This window comes from Pyrgilauda ruficollis, unplaced genomic scaffold (assembly GCF_017590135.1).
Source record: "Pyrgilauda ruficollis isolate IOZ18807 unplaced genomic scaffold, ASM1759013v1 scaffold10, whole genome shotgun sequence".
Taxonomy (NCBI): Eukaryota; Metazoa; Chordata; class Aves; order Passeriformes; family Passeridae; genus Pyrgilauda; species Pyrgilauda ruficollis.
In genome coordinates this window covers 8,260,247-8,278,486 of record NW_024508101.1, presented here as the reverse complement: position 1 = coordinate 8,278,486, position 18,240 = coordinate 8,260,247, and the positions used below count along the sequence as shown (strand labels likewise).

Below are 18,240 nucleotides of genomic sequence, written 5' to 3'. Positions count from 1 at the left end.
ATGAGAGTGAGAGATGAAGGCTGAAAAGGACAAAGATGGTTACAAAGTTCACCAGTGTCTTCAGCACAGCATCTCCTCACATTTCCTGCAACGGCACCTCTGCATACAGCTCCTTGCCTGTGGAAAATTAAGTCTGTAAGAAGTATATAAATGATCCAGACAGCATCTTCAAGGTCCACATCTTAAAAAAACCGTGAGGGTTTACTCCACATACTGCTGCAGGATGTCATGTACTTCATGATCTGCCTTTTCTAATCTCTCCTTATCTCTCACTCCAATCCTTTCTCATGTCCCTCATCTATTGCAAATTCCCTTTTTAAGCTGGAGCGAAGCACATAAATATTTTCATGCTGCATAAATAGGTTGTTTTGTGCATAATGTCACAGGAGGCCTTTTTTAAAACCAGGACCTTTAGTGCTGTGATAACGGCCTCCTCATTTACACAAATGAAATCTTCCATGAAGCTCAGCACTCATCTGCTCTGCAGCCCCCATGCAAAATGCCTGGCACAGAGCCTGCTCATCACAGGCTACAGAATTAATACAGAATATTCCATAATAAATAGGAAGCCATTGAGCAGCAGGTTTGAAAATGCCTTGCAAATGTAACTGATGCTGAGGTTTTTCTTTAGTGTTGCCCAGCAGCACAACCATTGTCTTCCTTCTATGTGAAATCACAGCAACTTGAAATGCTAAAGTGCAAAAGGACAACCATTTATGTTGGCCCATTTGCCAGCATCTTTGACCATTCTGTCTGCTCACCTTACCTTCTCTGTTGCTTCTTGCTCCCTGACCTTCATTTCCTGTTTATTCAGCCCTTGCTCAGGGTCTAAAAAGTGCAGACACCATCAAAATGGACTTTTCATTTACTCTGCACAGAAAAAGAAATAGTGTTACAATCTGTACAGTTTTTAAAGGGCTAATGGAAGATACTGGGGGCCACATTGGGTCATGGTAAGTCTTTGAATCAAAGTGGTTTTCAGGAGCAATATTTAAATAGCACGACAGTAAAAACTGGAATCAAACATCAGTGATTTTGCTCTAGTATTTCTATTTATATTTGACAAGCATAAGGACTTCAAGCCATTGGACTGAATGGCTCTGCAGAGCAGAGAGCAGAGAGAGACTTGGTGAAAATGATTAGAACTCATCCATTGTGCATTTTCATACTTCTCGGGTCAGGCTGTAACCCTCCAGGACAGACTATCATGGAGCAGCTGAATTTGTTCTGAACATGATCACACTGTGCTGCCAGGCAGGAAAAGCTCTACCAGGCTCAGGTCTGGACTTGACTCCACAGGCTCTGCACCCTGTGGCCTCCCTCAGCATGACTCTTGTTGAAAGACCTGGGAGCATTTTCTTTTTCATCCTGACTTTGGGGGACACAGAAAGCTTTGGTTGTTTGCTTCCCTGCAGTTCCAGAGGAGGATTATGGGTGCTCTTTTCATGCAGATCTTACGGACTCATTTCTTCTCTCTTCCATCTGTTGTTTGCCTTCTTTTCCTGTATTATGTGTTAGCAATCAACAACTAACCCGTGGTGGGTTTCTTCCTGTGCAGGGTTCTCAACACAGCATTTCTTGCCCAGAGATTGTTCCACGTGGGAGGCTCCCACTCCTTGTTTGTGGCTGGGAGCAGCCATTCATGCCAGCCTAACCCTAATGTGATTATTATCCCATGAGCAACTTCCCATATTAATTGTTTTACAGAAGTGTTTTGTGTCACTTAAAAATATAAGCCTTTTCATAATGCTTTAAAAGAACAGAAAAAATAAAGATCTCAGGAAGCTTAATATTTCTTGTTATAGAACTCACCTGAAGAAAAAACAGCTTTCCAAGTTTATCTTGGCTAGTCTGTAACAAAGTCTTGGTTTGTATGAATTGCCACACTGCTAAAAGATCTAATTTTTCTATGATAAAATAGCCTACATACAGTAACTGAATCAAAGAGCACACAAGGAGTAAACACTTTATAACGTACCTAAACGCAGTAGCTACTTGATTTTCCTGGCACTTTATTTCTATTTAGGCCAAGGGACAATTTAAAAAGATTCATTCCCAAGTACACAATTCAGAAAAATATGAGTTACAATTCGGAGCAATATTTTGAACCAGTGCTGTTTAGTTGTCTTAGCTGGAATTCAACCTTGATGATATCCAAAGGTCCAATAAAATTTTTCATGGAAGAATCCCATACTTGTAGAACATAATAAAATTGTTGAGCTGCAGTTCCAGGGCCACTGAGAACTGGAGAATGAGGTTGTTCTTTCTGGGGACTTTCTGGTGTCTTGGGAAGTGTTCCAAACACTTTGTTACCTGAGAAGTATCAAACATAACAGATCATTACATATAATAGCAGCTTTGATCTTTGTTAGTAAGACAAAATGTGAGGCTGTTTATTACTAACGACTTAGGTGCTCATTAGTGTGTTCTGACAGGAGTCCCTGACAGCAGTAGGCAAAAGAAAATGTTCAGTGTTAAACCCCCACACAGCACATTGCAGCTCCTATGCAACAGAGGAAGGAGAAATGCCTTGCACACAACTATTTTAAAATTATTTACCAGAGCAAGAAAGAGATTTGTCCGATTTCTTATCTGCTTTTTCAATAAACTGCACTTGCAAATAATAGCAATGCCTGCCTTTCACATCGTGCTTTTCATTCCTAACTCACAAAGCATCCTTGGACAGAGGTCAGGATCATTTTACAAAAAACAAACATGAAGTGAGGCCACCTCTCTGATGTCCCTGAGTAAGACAGCACAGTCCCCAGCCCTGTTGACCGCTCCTCATAGGAACAAAGGATTAGAAAGGGCATCTTGTGTCATCAAATCCAGCTTCTTACACTTCAAAATCTATTTTGCTATAATAACCTCATGCAAGACTCTTTGGGGCTCATGATCTCTTATATAAGCTCCTACAAATAATCTTTCAAGACTATCATCTCTTGTTTATCCTCATCCATCCTGACCATGTGGTGGGACTCTGCCTAATGCCAAGGAATTACACACCAGTGATTTGGAACCATCACCCAGAAAATGCCCCCACACTGGAGAATGAATGGGGCAATTCTTGCCATGTCTGCTCCAATTTTATGCATCTCTTGGTGGCCCATTCTCGTAAAAGACCTGTAACAGGTGACATGACAGATGTGGAAGGTGTTCCTGAAGCAGAGAAATAGGAATGCTGAGAGCCTGAAGCTGTGGAAGCTGTGTGTGAAATCCCTGCACAAACTCATGGCACAGGTGCTGCTGCAGTGGTAGCTGGAGGCTTGCAGCAGCCCCAGGTGCTGACACAAATGGGGCATTTGAGTTTATTCCTGCAATACCTCTGCTTTTGTGTAGAGACTGACATCCTGGCAAACAACAGAGCCTCAAGTACGCTCAGTCCAACACATTTCCAACATCCATCACTCCCTTCCTTTCTCAAATAACTACTTACTGCAGGAGTTATTAATGCCTTTCCACCTACACAGCCTAGACACCGACACTCACACAAAGGCAGTGTTGAAGCTCTGAGGTCATGTTCGAGTTGCTGGTTCCAAAGTCTCTCTGGGCAGTTCTATTATGCAGCAGCTACAGCAACAGGATACCACGATACAAACCTTTGCTAATAATTGAGCATGAAATAGGCTTTTGGCTTGGTATCTTCCGTTTTGTACCTTCACTTCAGAACATGTTTAGAGCTGGCTTCAATACTGGGAAAATTATCTCAGCTTATTAAACACAAAGCTGTTACCCAAGTGTTAGATGAGGGCACGGCCCCCGAACTCGCTCCCCGGGGCTGCGCGCGAGGCTCGGATCTTGCTGCTGTTGTGGCTGCAATTCCCCAGCCACCCACTTCTTTGTTTGATTGTCTCTCTCACTGAAACATATGTTTCCCATTCCCACGGCATTTTGAGCAACAGTTTCCATTGTAAGCCCCTCCTGACTGACAGTTCGATGGCAGCCTGTGAATCACTTGGCACGTATTTTGAGAATCTGCTTCGAGGAGGGTCTGGCTGCTCGTGAAGAGCATCCTCTGGCAGCTTTGGGGGCAAGAGATTAGCATCATTTTAGCACAGGTTTGGGTGTAAGAATACCTAGTCACAGTTGATATCATCCTTATTTGAAGCTCAGCATTGTCCTGTACCTCAGCTCTTTTACCCCAGGTCCTCAGACAAATGTCCACCACTTATGCTCAGCTTTCCCCATTTTCCTCTCAGACAATGTGACACACAAAGCCAAAGATGAATCAAGAACTGATCCCACTGACAACATCTGATTTTGACAGGCAGCCCAGGTAGGCATTCAGGCTGCTGGATGTGCAGGTCAAGAGAACATTTGGCTGTCAGCTTTCTTCACCAACAGTAAAGCATTTGCTGCTTTGCATTTATGCTGTACAATCGTGTCTGTGTCCCTGGCCCTGATGTTTCTACTGTAGCCATGATTACAGGATCCAAGCAGTGCTCTGTGGAATTAATGAATTAAATGGCCACCTATAGGGAAATGAAAGTCCAGAGAATGAGGTGTATAACTTTGAGGACAGTACTACTTCCAGCCTCAAAACAGAGCTGGAATGGGTGTGAGGGGAACATCATTGCCTCCCACAAGAGGATGACATTTCATTTATAACTCTAGCTAGCTCTCCTGTAACTCTGTTTTCATAAGAAAGAATCACGTTTTTCAACCAGAAAAATAATCAACCTCAACACTGAGGCTGCTGTGCATTAGCACATTTATTTGGGGAAGCCTTTTGCCCTGAGCTTTCTAGTCTGGGTGTCACTGCTGTACAGTCACTGCACCACTTCTGGCTGTTTACACCTTGGAGAGGTAATGTAATTCCTGTGTATAAACCTTCTCCCTGATGCAGGGTTGGAGAGTTTGGATATTTTACACTTTAAAAATACCAGCAAGGGCCAGATTATGTTTGTTGGATTTGTGTTGATAATTAATTTTCCTTGCATCCCATTGAAATGACAAAAACATTACTTTATATGTACTTACTGCAGAAAAAAGAGAATTTTGGGTGGAAAAGCACAGACCCTATGATCTGATCCATCTTCTCTTTGTTATTTCCAACTACTAAAAGCATAATGTCACACTGAAATGCACACTTGGAGTGCTGCATTCTCTTCTGACAGATTTTTATGATATTTTTCAAGGTGACCTTCATAAAATGTGTTTCTTTTGAAGCTTATACTTCATTCTCAGGTCATAATAGTTTCACACAGGCAAGAAAACTGCCAGCTCCTGCTTTCTAATTAATGCTTCTTGGAGGCTTCTGAGTGGGGGAGATAATTAATAGCACTTAAGTCTGGAGTGCAGACAAATCTATAGCAGATTACTGGGATGTGTGTTTACTTCAGGATTACACACAAACAGCTCCTAGACCATGCCCTCTGGGAATTGCCCAGGCCCTGGCACCACCTGACTCTAACTCCAGTGTAAGCACTCAGAAGGTTGCCCTGCTTTATCAAGTGAGGCTCTGAAAATACTGAGGGTCTCTGATTGCTGCACCCCTTGTCCCTGCTCCCATTTCCCCTGCCAGAGTGGGAAAATGCTCCCTGGGCTTCTCAAAGCTGCCTGGTGACTCTGCTTTGCCAACAGGCAGCACCAAGTGCAGAAAATACCTGCACCACGCCCTTGGTGCCCACCCAGGGGACAACCTGCTCTGTGGCCCACAGTGCAGGTACAGCATCTTCTGGGGCAGACTGTCCTCACTGCATCCCAGATGCACTCTGTGGACCACAGACATAGCCATTACTTTGTGGGTTTATGCACTTTAAAGTACCAGAAATGATAGGAGGGTTTTTCTTACAGTAAAACAAGCAAAGATGGGTGTTGCAAGTCATTTTGTCATACTTGCCTAAATTTAAGGAAAGTGATGGGATTGGTGTTCACTCTCATGTATGCAGAACGGATTGTCACACTCCAGAGATGTTGGAGCAAAATCAGATGCAAGTCAAATTGCCAGTTTAAATTCCCCCCTGGCCAGCTGCTGCTGTCAGGGGTAATTTCCCTGCTGAAGTCAATAGAACAGCATTTTTTCACACATGCCAAGATCTTGGTGCAGAACAGGCAGCTGTGAGGCAGGATGAGTGCTCTCAAAGAATGAGTGGGGGGGAAAAAAGAGTAAAATTTATACTCTCTGGAAAAGCTGGAAAGACTATATTATCCAGAAACATTGCCAGACTGGGGACAAGGGGGAGAATTGACATCAGAAATCCTTCAAGGCTGTGCAGGACACATTATTTGATGGGATTTCTACAATAATTTGGCATGTTGCAGGACACAAAATATTCAGGTGGTTAAGCAATTAAAAGCTATTGAATATTTGTAACTCTAAGCACTTGGCAACAGAATATCACTGTCAACTTCTTTATGCAAAGGGACATTTGGACATTGTACTGAAGACTGACTACTTTTCTAATGGCATAAAAGTATTACTTCAGTTACGCACAAAATAGGAAAACTACTGAAACTTGTGCAGCCTGGTTCTTTCTTCAGAAATAACAACACAGACTGAAGCTGCCTTTGAAGAGAAACATTTTTCACATAGTATCTGAAGGTTAAAGTCTTTTAATCTTTAGCCTTTTTGCTGGCATGTGCAATTTAAAATGCTCAAAACAGACTATCAAAACACCCAGCTATACATAGCTAGAAAATTCAAAAGGCACATCTGAAAATAGTCTTGGAAATTAGGGTGCTGCATCCAATCCTGCTCTTTGAGTAAGGACCTTTTCCCTGTGGATCCATGTCAAAAAGCAGCCAAGCTACCAAACACAGCTGACCAGAGCACAGCCACACAGAATGAGAAACAGCTCCCAAAGAGGCTCCAAAGAGGTAAAATCTTGGTGCTACTAACAAGAGTGACTAACTGGGGAAATTCTATATTAAATATTCTCCCCCTAGAAAGTTTTTCCTTCCTTTTCTTTCTCTTTTCCAGAGTGACATGAAGTTCTCCTGAGCTTCAGCTCTGCAGACACAGTTCTGTGAGCAGAAAGAACAAGTACTTCTAATAAGGAGGGATACAGTGTCATGGGGACACCCAGGGGAAAACCAGAAACACATGCAAAGCACAAATTCACTCACTGATATTGCACACATAGAGAAAATATTTAAAGATAAGCATTTTCTTAAGGGTGTAAACTTAGCAAGGCTAAATGTGTTCATTTCCTTAAGCAAGTGGATATTTTGGGTCACCTGGGGACTGATGTAGAAGCAGCAGCAAATGAAGTAGGGAGAGAACTATGAGCTTGTTGCCTTACTCAAGTATTTATTAGGAAAAAGTTACTCACAAGTCCTTCTTGATCAGATAGTCTCTAAATACAGGTAAAAGATGCTACAGGACCTTGTCCAGTAATACAGGAGTTGTGGCAGGTGGTGAAGGGCTCGTGATAAAAGTAAGGGTAGCTGGAAAAGCCCTAAAACACAGCTCAGTCTGCCCAGGCTAAGCCATCTAAGCTGGGCTTCTTAAACAAAATAATGAAGTACAAAAATAATGCATGAGGCCTTAAAAATCACTATTTATTTGCTGCAGAACACCCACATTCAGCTTTTTCTGACTTTCCTTATGCTGCATGAAAAAACTCAAGTGTCATTCAGGTAAAGCCACAAATGTCAAAATAAATCCTTTGTAGGTGAAATACAAAAATAGCTTCAAAGAAGGATGGATATAGCCTGGTTAATTTGATAAAAGTTTTCAATCTTCATCACTTTAGAAGCAAGGTTAAGAGAGAAGACAAAGGCTGAGAAATGCAGAAGGTGCATAGATATACCTTTATCTCAGGTTCAGAGCCTTAAACCTCAGAAGCAAAATAATGTTGGGGACAAGAGATTGACAGTGATGCCTAATGTTGGGAATCAAGGGTTGGAAGGACTAGACACTCTCACGATAATGATGCCAGGAAGATTTAATTTACCAGTTTGTTCTAGGAAAGGTAATGACCTTAATATCCCAGGAAATGTATCAAGAGGTCATCCATGCAGACACATGCTGACTCATTTTCATAATAAATGGAAATAGATGTCCAGCCACATGAATTTTCTTGCAGGCAAGGATTTACACCATCTATCCAGCTTCGTGTTTAGTATCAGAAGAGAAAAGAACATTTTATTGATATGTGGGGATTTAATTCCAACCTTTGAGAATCTTTAGGAAAAAATGCATTTCCAATTCATTTCTGAAGAGACCAGAAAAAAATCCCACCAAAACCTACCAAATCAATAAAGGGAAGCAATATCACACTGGAATAGGGCTGTGCCATTTTCCCCTAAGCTGGGCCACAGATGAAGCACCACATCATGTCTCTGTCAGAGAAGAGTCCTTACACATGCATTATGCTCTTCCTGGCTGAGTAATTCACTTTTGAGCAGCATATTTCTGAGAAGGTGAAAAGTAGGTGTCTAAATGCAACTCCAGCAGCCACTGCAGAAATGTGACCGTGTAGCGCAAACCCTGCTGCTCCAAACCCTGGAGGTCCAGCTGCTGGGGAGAAATTTCCTTCACAGATGGGAATTACATGTGTTACATGGCTTTTTCTGTGCATCCACAGAAGGGCTGGCACAGCTCCTTTGGCTGGAGAAGACAAGAGCATGGTCACGATGCAAGAAAAAAAATGGAAGGGGAAGTCTGATGAACTCCAAATGGAGTTATCCAAAATGCCATCCAAATGGCAGAACGGCACAGGAGATGAGAGCTGCCACCTAAGAGTGCCACCCATACAATGTGTGGTTTAGCTCAAGATTTCTCAAGCCATGCTGCAATCAGTGAGTCACACAGAGAGGAAGGTTATTTCTGGGATTTTGGTTCTTCAAAGGAAAAACATGAAACAGTGAGAAATGACAGAGAAGTGAGAGTGCTCAGTGATGGCAAACAGCATATGGGGAGCAGGGGAGAGGGAGATTTGGCATCCTTGCTGCAGTATTACATCCCAGCCGAACTCACATTGATCTCCGGGGGCCAGTTCATTTCTGCTGGAAGAATCCGGCTCCTGGGACTCCAGGTACAAAATGAAAAACTCAATTTCTAGAGCACTAATGTTAGTGTTTGCCAAGTGTTTTCTCCCTTCCATTCCTCCCTACAAATCTTTTTCTTTTAAGGTCAGTGGAAAATTTAGCAGAACAGGCAGTTTTCCAGCAGGTTTAGTTTTGGAAGTTGAACTGATCAAATTATTTAATACTTGACAGGTGAGGTTAGTATTTGCTTATGCAATCTATAGTCTGAATTCTGATGCAATTTTGTATGCATAGGTGCATATGCATATGTGGTTGTACACAGACACACCAGTTATAGCTCTGTGTAGAGGTACCAGGACTGTTTTCTGTCCTAAAAACAGAGGGAGGATATGTTAGGTTAAAGACTCCTCTTAAGTAAATTTCTCTTTTCTAGATACACCATTATTTTTGCTTTTTGGAAACAAAATACTCTAGGATGGTGCTGATTTGTTCAAGAAGGAGCATGTCATTTCAGCCACTCTTGGAGTGCCATGACCTTTTAGAAACAACAGAAAATTAAGAGCTTTGTTTTCTTTTGTTTCATTCTAGATATTTGCCCTGCTGTCCTCAAGAAGCTTCTGGAGGCTTGAGCAAAGGTTGGGGTGCTGCAGGAGCAAGTCAGTGGTCAGATCGTTACCTCTAATTTTCCTGGAAATACTTCTTCAGAATTTCTGCTTCAGCTGCCATTTCTTCCTCTGTCCTCCACTTGTCAGGGGAATCATCTTTGTCGTGTCGCTGCAGCTTTTTCAGGGAGAAAAGAAAAAAAAGTCAGTTTATTATTTTTTCAGTTTTAATGTCAAATTTAGGGCAATGAATCTAACTATTCCACGTGTCTTCAGGATGGATGGACCTGGTGATGAAGAGAGGAAGGGTGAAGGTTGCTGGTTTAGAGTGGTGACAGTGGCTGCATTTACAAGGACAGCACCAGGTGCCAGGGTGAGGGACAGGCAGGGACAGGCTCAGCTTTGTGGGCTGATGGTCAGACACCTTGTGAGTCTTTGATGCAAAGCTGGCAGGTAAAACAACAGGAAAACACTCAGGTCCTTTGAAGCACTCACCCCACCAGTGGAGTGAGCTGGACACCTTGTCACTATTTCCTGTGAATTTTTCTCTCTGTCTGTTCCTCTGCTCATGGGACCACATTTCCTATCAAAGACCTATTGTGATAACAAAGCCCTGTTGCAATTGTTTCCCATCAGCAGTTTATATTAATATTTTTTTTCATTCCTTCTCTGCATGTAAGTCATTAATCCTTCCCTGCCATTGTTGAAAGCAAGACACATCCCTAGTCTAGAAACAAAACCTGTTACTTTAAGCATAATTATATTTCATTGGTTTCTTGGGAAAAAAAAAAAGTATAAGGAACATATAATTTTTGGGTCCAACTGGCACACTGTGCCCGCAAAAATTTGCTCTATCCCATAGGCAGTAACTGTTACATGATATTGTCTCAGACATGATAATTTCTTCCTTTGCCACTCAAGAAGAAGGGAGAAGCTGACAGCTTTGCTGCTTTCCTGAAGAAGGGAGCTCCATATTAGGGTAAATACTGGCACTTGAGTGACTGTTTGTGCACGTCCCTTCAAAGAACGCCTGACACTTGTCAAGTGAAGGCAGCATTTACACCAGACAGCAGAAACATTTACTTAACGGATCAAGTATTGAGATTCCAATGGTTCTCTAGGTTTAGAGCACGGCACAGACTGCATTAACTGCACCAGTGCTTCTAAGGAATTTCATAATATCAACTTCCTGTTAATGTCACAAAAAAATTGAAAACTAAAGAATTTACACCTCTTATTCCAGGAAAAATTATAGTATAGAAGATGAAGTGGTGAAAAAACAAAGATGAAGCCATCATGAACCTCCAAGCAAAGTACATTACTGTATATGGAATGTTTAGCAACAAACTAGGATTGTTAGCATACCTCCAACTCACAAATACTTTTATTTATGCTATGTTTCTCCTACTCTGAATTTTGCTGCCAGCTAGAGTCCCATGTAGTTTTACACTCTGCAGCACAGAATTCCCCCTGCTCAGCAGATGAAGCTGCATTAGAAAGCCATTTCCTTTCATGCCAATACAATGCAGTAGCTGTAGGCAAATTAAAGTATATTACTGTTCGACTCAGAGAAGACTAATCTTCCTTGTTCCATTAGTACTAAGTATGTTATAAATCCATCTTGTAATAATGCCACAGAATAAGAGAGAAAGATTTAAAAGGCAGGGACTGGTACAGTGTACACACTATCAGCACATGCCCTGGGTCCACAGGTCTGCTGCCACCCTCTGCACACACCCACAGGGTGACCTGGCAATGAGTTATTGGAAAGAGTATCCATCACCCTGTACTTTCTATGGACAAGAGAATGCACCAGGACAAGGCAAGTGGTGGTAAATCTGACTGAGGTGTGAGCTGTTTTCTGAAAAAAAAGCAGTGTTTTGCTCATTCAGCCTGGTAGGAGGTACAGCAGGCAAAAGCTGGAAGGCAAGGGAGAGCTGCCCCTGTTCCTCAAGGTCTTCTTGTTTAATCCAGAATTGCTTTTAGTGACATGATTTGGCTGCTGTTCTCCCTTGCTATCTCGTTTCTGCACAATCCAGGAGAGAGCTGGCTCCATGTGGAGACTGGTAAAGTGGGGGTGTGACTGGCAGGTGGTGATATTTTTTTTCCTGTTCAAGAAAACTGAGTGGTAATAAGGAGGGTTAAACTGCAATGGCTGTTGTTGTCTAAATTAAAACTGCGCGGTTACAGACCACAGTGTCTTCTCAAACCTGGCAAAGGTGAGGGTTTCTTCTGCTACATAACAGCTAACCTTTAAAAATAATCAATCTTTGAGGTTAAAACAGATGTATGGAGAGCAGCAATGAATCCTGAAACTTTCCTGGAAGCCCAGCAGCTCTGGCTGCCAGTGCACAGCCCCCAGGAGACAGAGCAGCCCAGCCTGGATGGGAGCTCAGCTCAGGCATCTCGAGCCTCTCTCACTGAAAAGGTGCCTCCACATTTTGTGGGCACACTGAGAATGTCAAACAACAGCCTGAGGTGGTAAACCACTGCCACAGCCAAGGTATTCATTGTTAACTGACTCATAGATGAGTATTATTTCAGTATAAAATTGCTACATCTACCCCCACACAGCATCCTAGGACTACTCTGTGCTCAGAGCTCTTACTGTGCCAATCATTTCTGAGGTGCAATCCACAATTATCACCCCAGAGCCACTTAGCTTGTGATATTACCAAACTAACACTGGAGGTATTGGGAAAATCACCTCTGGTGGCCTCCTATCCTTCTCTGACACCACCATCCTGCAGCTCCAGTATAAGCCAAAGCACAGAGAGAGCCACTTTGATGCAAAATAATTAAATTATGGATAACCTTGCTAGATGAGGAGTCCAGAGGAGGCCAAGAAGTTAATAAGAGGACAGGAGCACCTTCTCTATGAACACAGGCTGAGAAAATTTGGGCTGTTCAGCCTGAAGAAGAGCAGATTGCATGGAGACCCCACAGCACCTTTCAGTAGTTGAAGGAAGTCCACAGAGAAGGCAAAGGAACTCATTGGGAATTGTAATGACAGGACAAGGAGTAATGGGTACAACTTGAAATAGGGGAAATTTAGGTTGGATATTAGGAAGCTCATTTTTACTGTGAGGGTGGTGAGATGCTGGCACAGGTTGCCCAGAGAAGTTGTGAATGCCCCAGCGCTGGCAGTGCTCAAAGCCACACTGGATAAGGCCTTGAGCAGCCTGGTCCAGTGGGAGGTGTCCCTGTCCATGGCAGAAGCAGTCTGGAACTAGGTAATATTTACAGTCTGTTCCAGCCCCACAACATTCCATGGTGTTCTGGATGCTAAACATTTGGCAGGTTGAAGATCAACAGTACCAACAAACAGACGACAAAATAAAGGTTGCTGATATCAGCTCTAGCTCAGGGATTGCACATACTACAAATCTATGGAAGCTGAAAAGCACAATGCAGGTCCTCCTGAGCACCTTGCTGGTTCTTCAAATCTCCAGGATCTGCTAGGGATCCCTAATGGCGACAAGGGAATGTGATCATGGATGGGTTTGGTCTCACCTGGTTATTTCATGTGTTCTTATGTAAGGTACATTTCAGCCAGGTTCAGTTCTCCCCATAAGGGCCTCTGTAAGCTGAAGCTATTTTCTACTTTTTTTTTACTTTATGTAAAATTTTACTTTATGTAAATTGTATTTTATGTAAAATGTTTTTGTTTGTTTTAATTAAGAGAGATTAAGACAGTCTCTGTAGTATTTTAGCTAAATTATAAAGCTGCTTTCAGGAGAGGAGAACATAGATATTTCAGTTACAAATTGTACTGATTTAGAATTCAGGTGGGGAACAAACATAACAGTTGTTACTTGTTTCTTAGGGACTTCTGTGCCTTAAGAGTGTGTTCATGTTCACACACACATCCAAGTCCCAGCTGTGAATCTTTGCAAACATCTGACTTCTATTGAAAGTTTGGATTAATCTGAGGAAGCATCACTCTCTTGCACCTCAAGAACACTCCAAGGTTCTGCTCAAGCTAAAGGGTAAAAAAGTGCCTCTATTTGCCAGATATCCATCCATAAAAATTAGTGATTTATCCACCTTTCCTATCCCTGTCAGAGTAAAAGCTGGATAAGTTGAGCTGACATCCTTACTCAGATATATCCAAACACAGTCTAGCTTGAAGTTTGTGATACTTTCTGTACACAATTCCACTTCTGCAAACTCAGTGCCCTCTAAGGCAAGGTGAGCCTATTAAACCTTTTCTGTAGGGCTCCAAATTAGTTACCAGTTCAAAGCACATGGTACTTGGCCTGTTTTCATAAGAGAAAAGTGATGCAAAAGCATTGCACCAGGTGGACAAAACGTTTTACTGCAAAACTCTGAAAGCCCCAAATTCTCTAAAACCAAACCTGTTTGTAAAGACTCTACAAGAGTGTCTCTGAACCCTGAGCATCAACAGGAAGGTGAGCAATGTCCTCAGCAGAGCTTGGATAACACTAAAAGGAGGGAACAGGATGAGAGAGCATGAGCAGCTCTTTTAGACAATCTCTAGTATGCTAAATTTTTCTTTTAATATTCTGAACAAGCACCGGGACACACATTAGTCAGTTCTCTAATCGCAGTTGCCCAGCAAATTACACACTGTATCTGCTCAGCATTCTTCAAGCACCAAGACTCGTGTTTTTAACTCCAAACATCTTCTTGCCTTGCAGTAGAAATAAATGCACTATTTCTAAGATGTGCCCTTCTTCAAGCAGATCATTACTGATGTCTGACTTCTTGGGCTTCCTGATAAATTATCCTCTTCTTTCACCTCAAGCAGAAAATGCTCTTCCACCGATAATCTATGACTGTCAGTCTTGATTGCATGTAAACAGTGGAGCTCTTTGAATATTTCTGCTTGTGAAAAGTGTTCATTTTCTCACTCATGTCTCCCAGTGTGAGATGCTGGCAGACCTGACAGCTGTGCTTTATGTTATTTTATTAAAGTTGCTAGCGCTGCACAATGGGCTATGTTTTTATCACTGCAATTCTTAAGGGAAACACAATATTGTTTTATAGCACATTCACATTGGGGGACCTCTCCTTCTTGCCCTTTGTGGAGGAGCCCAGAATTCTCAGCACAGCCGACTACAGGGGACATGGGTCTGTGGCTGGCTGTTGCTTGAAGTGATATGTATATTATTTTTTTTCTACTTATGCCATAACACCATCAGAAAAGCAGCCTGTGTAAATACACAGCACTAGCCAAAATTATTGGGAAAAAGCTTTTATGGTAGTTAGAACTATTCTCACTCCCCATGAATATTTATAGTTGATAGTTAAGAGTTTATAACCTCCAATGCATTTAACTAAAAGAAAAATTATAGTGATGGAGAGTAATTACACAAAACTGCAGCAACATAACAAAACTCAGCTGCTTCAGCAATTATAAAATATAGTATTATCAAAACCAGCAGCTACCAAAAAGTAAAAAGAATGAACTTTTGCCAGTGGCTTGAATCAGAGATCAGGCTTTACCCAGCTGCTGGTGTTCATTATTACCAACACACCTTGGGATATCCAGGCACCTTTTCCATAGTTAAATGCTATACTGTGGTGAAATATTCAGAGTGATATCTCAACATCAGATTAACACATGAACCATGAGGAGGCTGAAAATCTAATTTCAGTAGCAACCTTTTTCCAGAGGCTGGAGACAAACTTTATCCCAGGGCTGCTGCTACACCTTCCTTCCCCCAAACCCCTTCTGGCAGCAGAGTCGTGTGACCAAAACACTCCAGAGCACACCCCTGCTCCTCTTCTTGCACTGCAGCTCTGGGGGAGCTCCCACCCCTCGGGGGAAAAGCTCCAGGGCTGAGCTGGCTGTGGCTCCTCAGCCCTTTGGTGATACTGGGAGCCTCCAGGTCCTGGTGACGCCTTCCAGCCATCTAAGCCTCCTCTGCTACTGCTTTTACAACTTAACTCCTGAATTGTTTCCTTTGCCCTGTTCCCCCTGGTCTTGACCTCCTTGCTCTTTTCCCCCACTGCTTCCTTTCCTTTCACTTCTCTCAGAGTAAGACTTCATTTCCACCCCACTGCACAATGTGATTAAATGCAGCATTTACTGCTATTATCTGTACCTCCTGCTATGCTCCAGCCTTTCCTCACTCTCTGCTGTCTTGCTGAAAGGAGTGTGAGCTTTTTGGTAGGTGCCCTCCCCTGCCAGTCTGAGCCTCCTGCCTCCATCCCATTTGCCTTCAGCTGTGCCTCAAGTCTCGACTTGACTTGCAATGTAAAGTGAAAGAATAATGGATGAAACACAGCAGTTTCACAAAGCAGCTTCCCAGGGATGCTGAAATCACATGGCCTTACCCATCCTGTTCCACCTACCTGGGAAAAATCATTGTGGGGAAAATCATTGCAGCAGCTCCCAGTCCTGGGCTTCTCTCCCAGCTGAGCAATGCCCCAGCTCTGCTCAGGGCCCAGGAAAGGCAAGAACAAGGCAGAGAACAAGCCCAGCAGGCTCCCCCTTGACCACACAGAAAACTCACCAGACTTTGTGTTAATACAGTGCTGGAGGCCTCTCTGCCCCAGCAGCTGCTGTGGGATCAGGACCCCTTTCCAGGCTCCTTTCCCACTGCTCCCCCTCCCAGCCTGAGCAGCTCAGGCAGTTCAGTGCTTTCTGCATCTCTGGGCCCATCTCCATATTTAATTACAGCTACAAAACTGCTGTAATTTAATTGCTCTAATTTACAGTGAACACTGCAGAAAAAAAATCCACATCCTATAATTTTCTCATCTGCTGACTTTGCTTATGATTCTATATCATACAGATATCTGCGTTTGCATGAATCAGAAATCCCTGATTTTGGGGTGGGTTTTACATGCTGCATTAAATCTGAATTATTTAAGGAGATGGGGAAAAAGCCTAAATTATCTGCATTTTATATGAGACAATTTTTTAAGTATCTACTGGAAAATCCTTCTCCAATTGTTTTACTGTTTCTGCATGAAATATGCTGCTATCTCACAGCTGCTGATATTGTTGCAAAGCATATATTCCATTGGAAACCTCAGTTTATCAAAAGAGTGTTTTAGAGAGTGGTGGTTCTTTACCCTCCTGTCGACTCTTTGTCATAGTGACTGCAAATATTTTTTCAGTTTTATTGTTGTGCTTTGAGGAAAGACTTGAACCCCACACATATGAATAACTGCACCCTATTTAGCACTTAGATGAAGAGAATTTTGTGAAAACACATAAAGGTTAAGTAAAACCCTTAAGCATACATGTTCAAGTGCTTTGCTAAAATAAACTTTGCAAACCGTCATTTCTAACAATTCTGATAAGAAAAAAAGAAAGACTAAATATAAAAGGAATCTTAAGAAAGTTGCTTTTGAAAATATAAAAGACAAGCAAGCCCACAAGCAGAACAACAGTTGCATGGAAAACACGTTTACCATTCGGTGAAATATGCAGATTGCACTCTGAAGAGCTCAGATCTTGACAGACTTCCAGTTTGGCTCCAACTGAGATAAAATTCTTGGAAAGTGAGCACATTATAAAGAAGATACTTGAAGGAATATCCACTGGGGTAAGAAGTCTTGCCAAAGACTTGAGGAACTGCAATTTACAACCTGATTTGAATGCAGGCAAGAATCTATAAAAGTGTTTAGATACATTTTCACCATGCCATTGTCCTCCAAGTTAGCAGATAATGTTAGAAACACCTCTGTAGTCTTCCTCACCTGGGAAGAGAAGGTGGATTTTTGTGGGGAGTTTCCTAATGGCCTTGGCTACAGAGGGCTGTCTACTCATGAGAAATGTGTCACACAGACCTGGCTGAGAAATGGCAATGTCATCAGTGTGATAATGTTGGAGGAACCCTTATCCTGCGTGCACAGCCTGTCATGCAACATTACTCATTGGGAAAAAGGCTATTTTTAATCAAGGAAAAGCACTTTAATCAAGGATAGAGTCAGTGATTCAAAAATTTCATGCAGGTGCATGCATTACTTGACTGAAAGCCTCTTCCCAAGAGGTCAGAGCTGCAGAGAGATGTGCATATCCCACTCCAGGAGCAGAGATAACCTCGAGGTGCCTGAATCAGGGTGATGTATTCTGGCTCCTGCTGCAGTGAGTTTCAAAGTCACAACTTCCCTCAGTAATCTTCTTAACTTTAGACAAATATTTGCCATGCTCTCAATAAGATTCATGACATGCCAAGGAAAACACATGTGTGTTAAGGAGGTTGATTTGGTTTATTTGCTTTCTTTGTCTTTTTCTGACAGCACAAAGGATATCAGCTGCAGGTGCTGTGGCATTGGCACAGAGCCAGTGCACCATGAAGGGGAATGGGAGCATGCCCTCATCTCCAGGGGGGAGTTCCACCTCTCTCACCGCATCTCTGGGATGTGCAGGAAGAGCCCATAGTGGTCAAAGTGTATTTCTTCTTCTCTGGGGAATTAGCTTATTTCTATTTAAAAAATTCCTCACCCACTGCAACACTTTGTGAAGTGGAGATGAAAACATTCCATCAATGTGTTCTGGAGTAACTCATACTCTGAGTCACTCCCTCCACTGACTGTAGAAGGATTTCAAGGAGACTTCAGGGTCTGAAATGACACATACCACATATTTGAGGTGAACCATGGGGGCTGATTTTGTGTGTGCTTCTCAGGGCACCCCTCACTCACCAACAGACCTTCCCAGGATGATCCTGCCTGCTCTGCTTTCCCCACAGTGCTCTGGATCACAACACTCCTGGATAAAGCT

At 42.5% G+C, this 18,240-nt stretch overlaps 1 protein-coding gene across 3 annotated transcripts in view; it reads right to left on the bottom strand.

Annotated features, from left to right (window-relative positions):
- Positions 1-1,959: 1,959 nt before the first annotated feature.
- The window catches only part of FHIT (fragile histidine triad diadenosine triphosphatase), a 521,419-nt gene continuing 505,138 nt past the window's right edge, over positions 1,960-18,240 (bottom strand). For all 3 annotated transcript variants that reach the window (XR_005954783.1, XM_041463375.1, XM_041463385.1), the window contains 2 exons: positions 9,611-9,714; positions 1,960-2,313 (listed from right to left, as the gene is read on the bottom strand). Coding sequence is in view for 2 of the 3 variants with exons in the window: in XM_041463385.1 (XP_041319319.1) it covers positions 9,613-9,714 (102 nt within the window). In the remaining variant the exon portion in view is untranslated. The remainder of the gene's footprint in view (positions 2,314-9,610; positions 9,715-18,240) is intronic.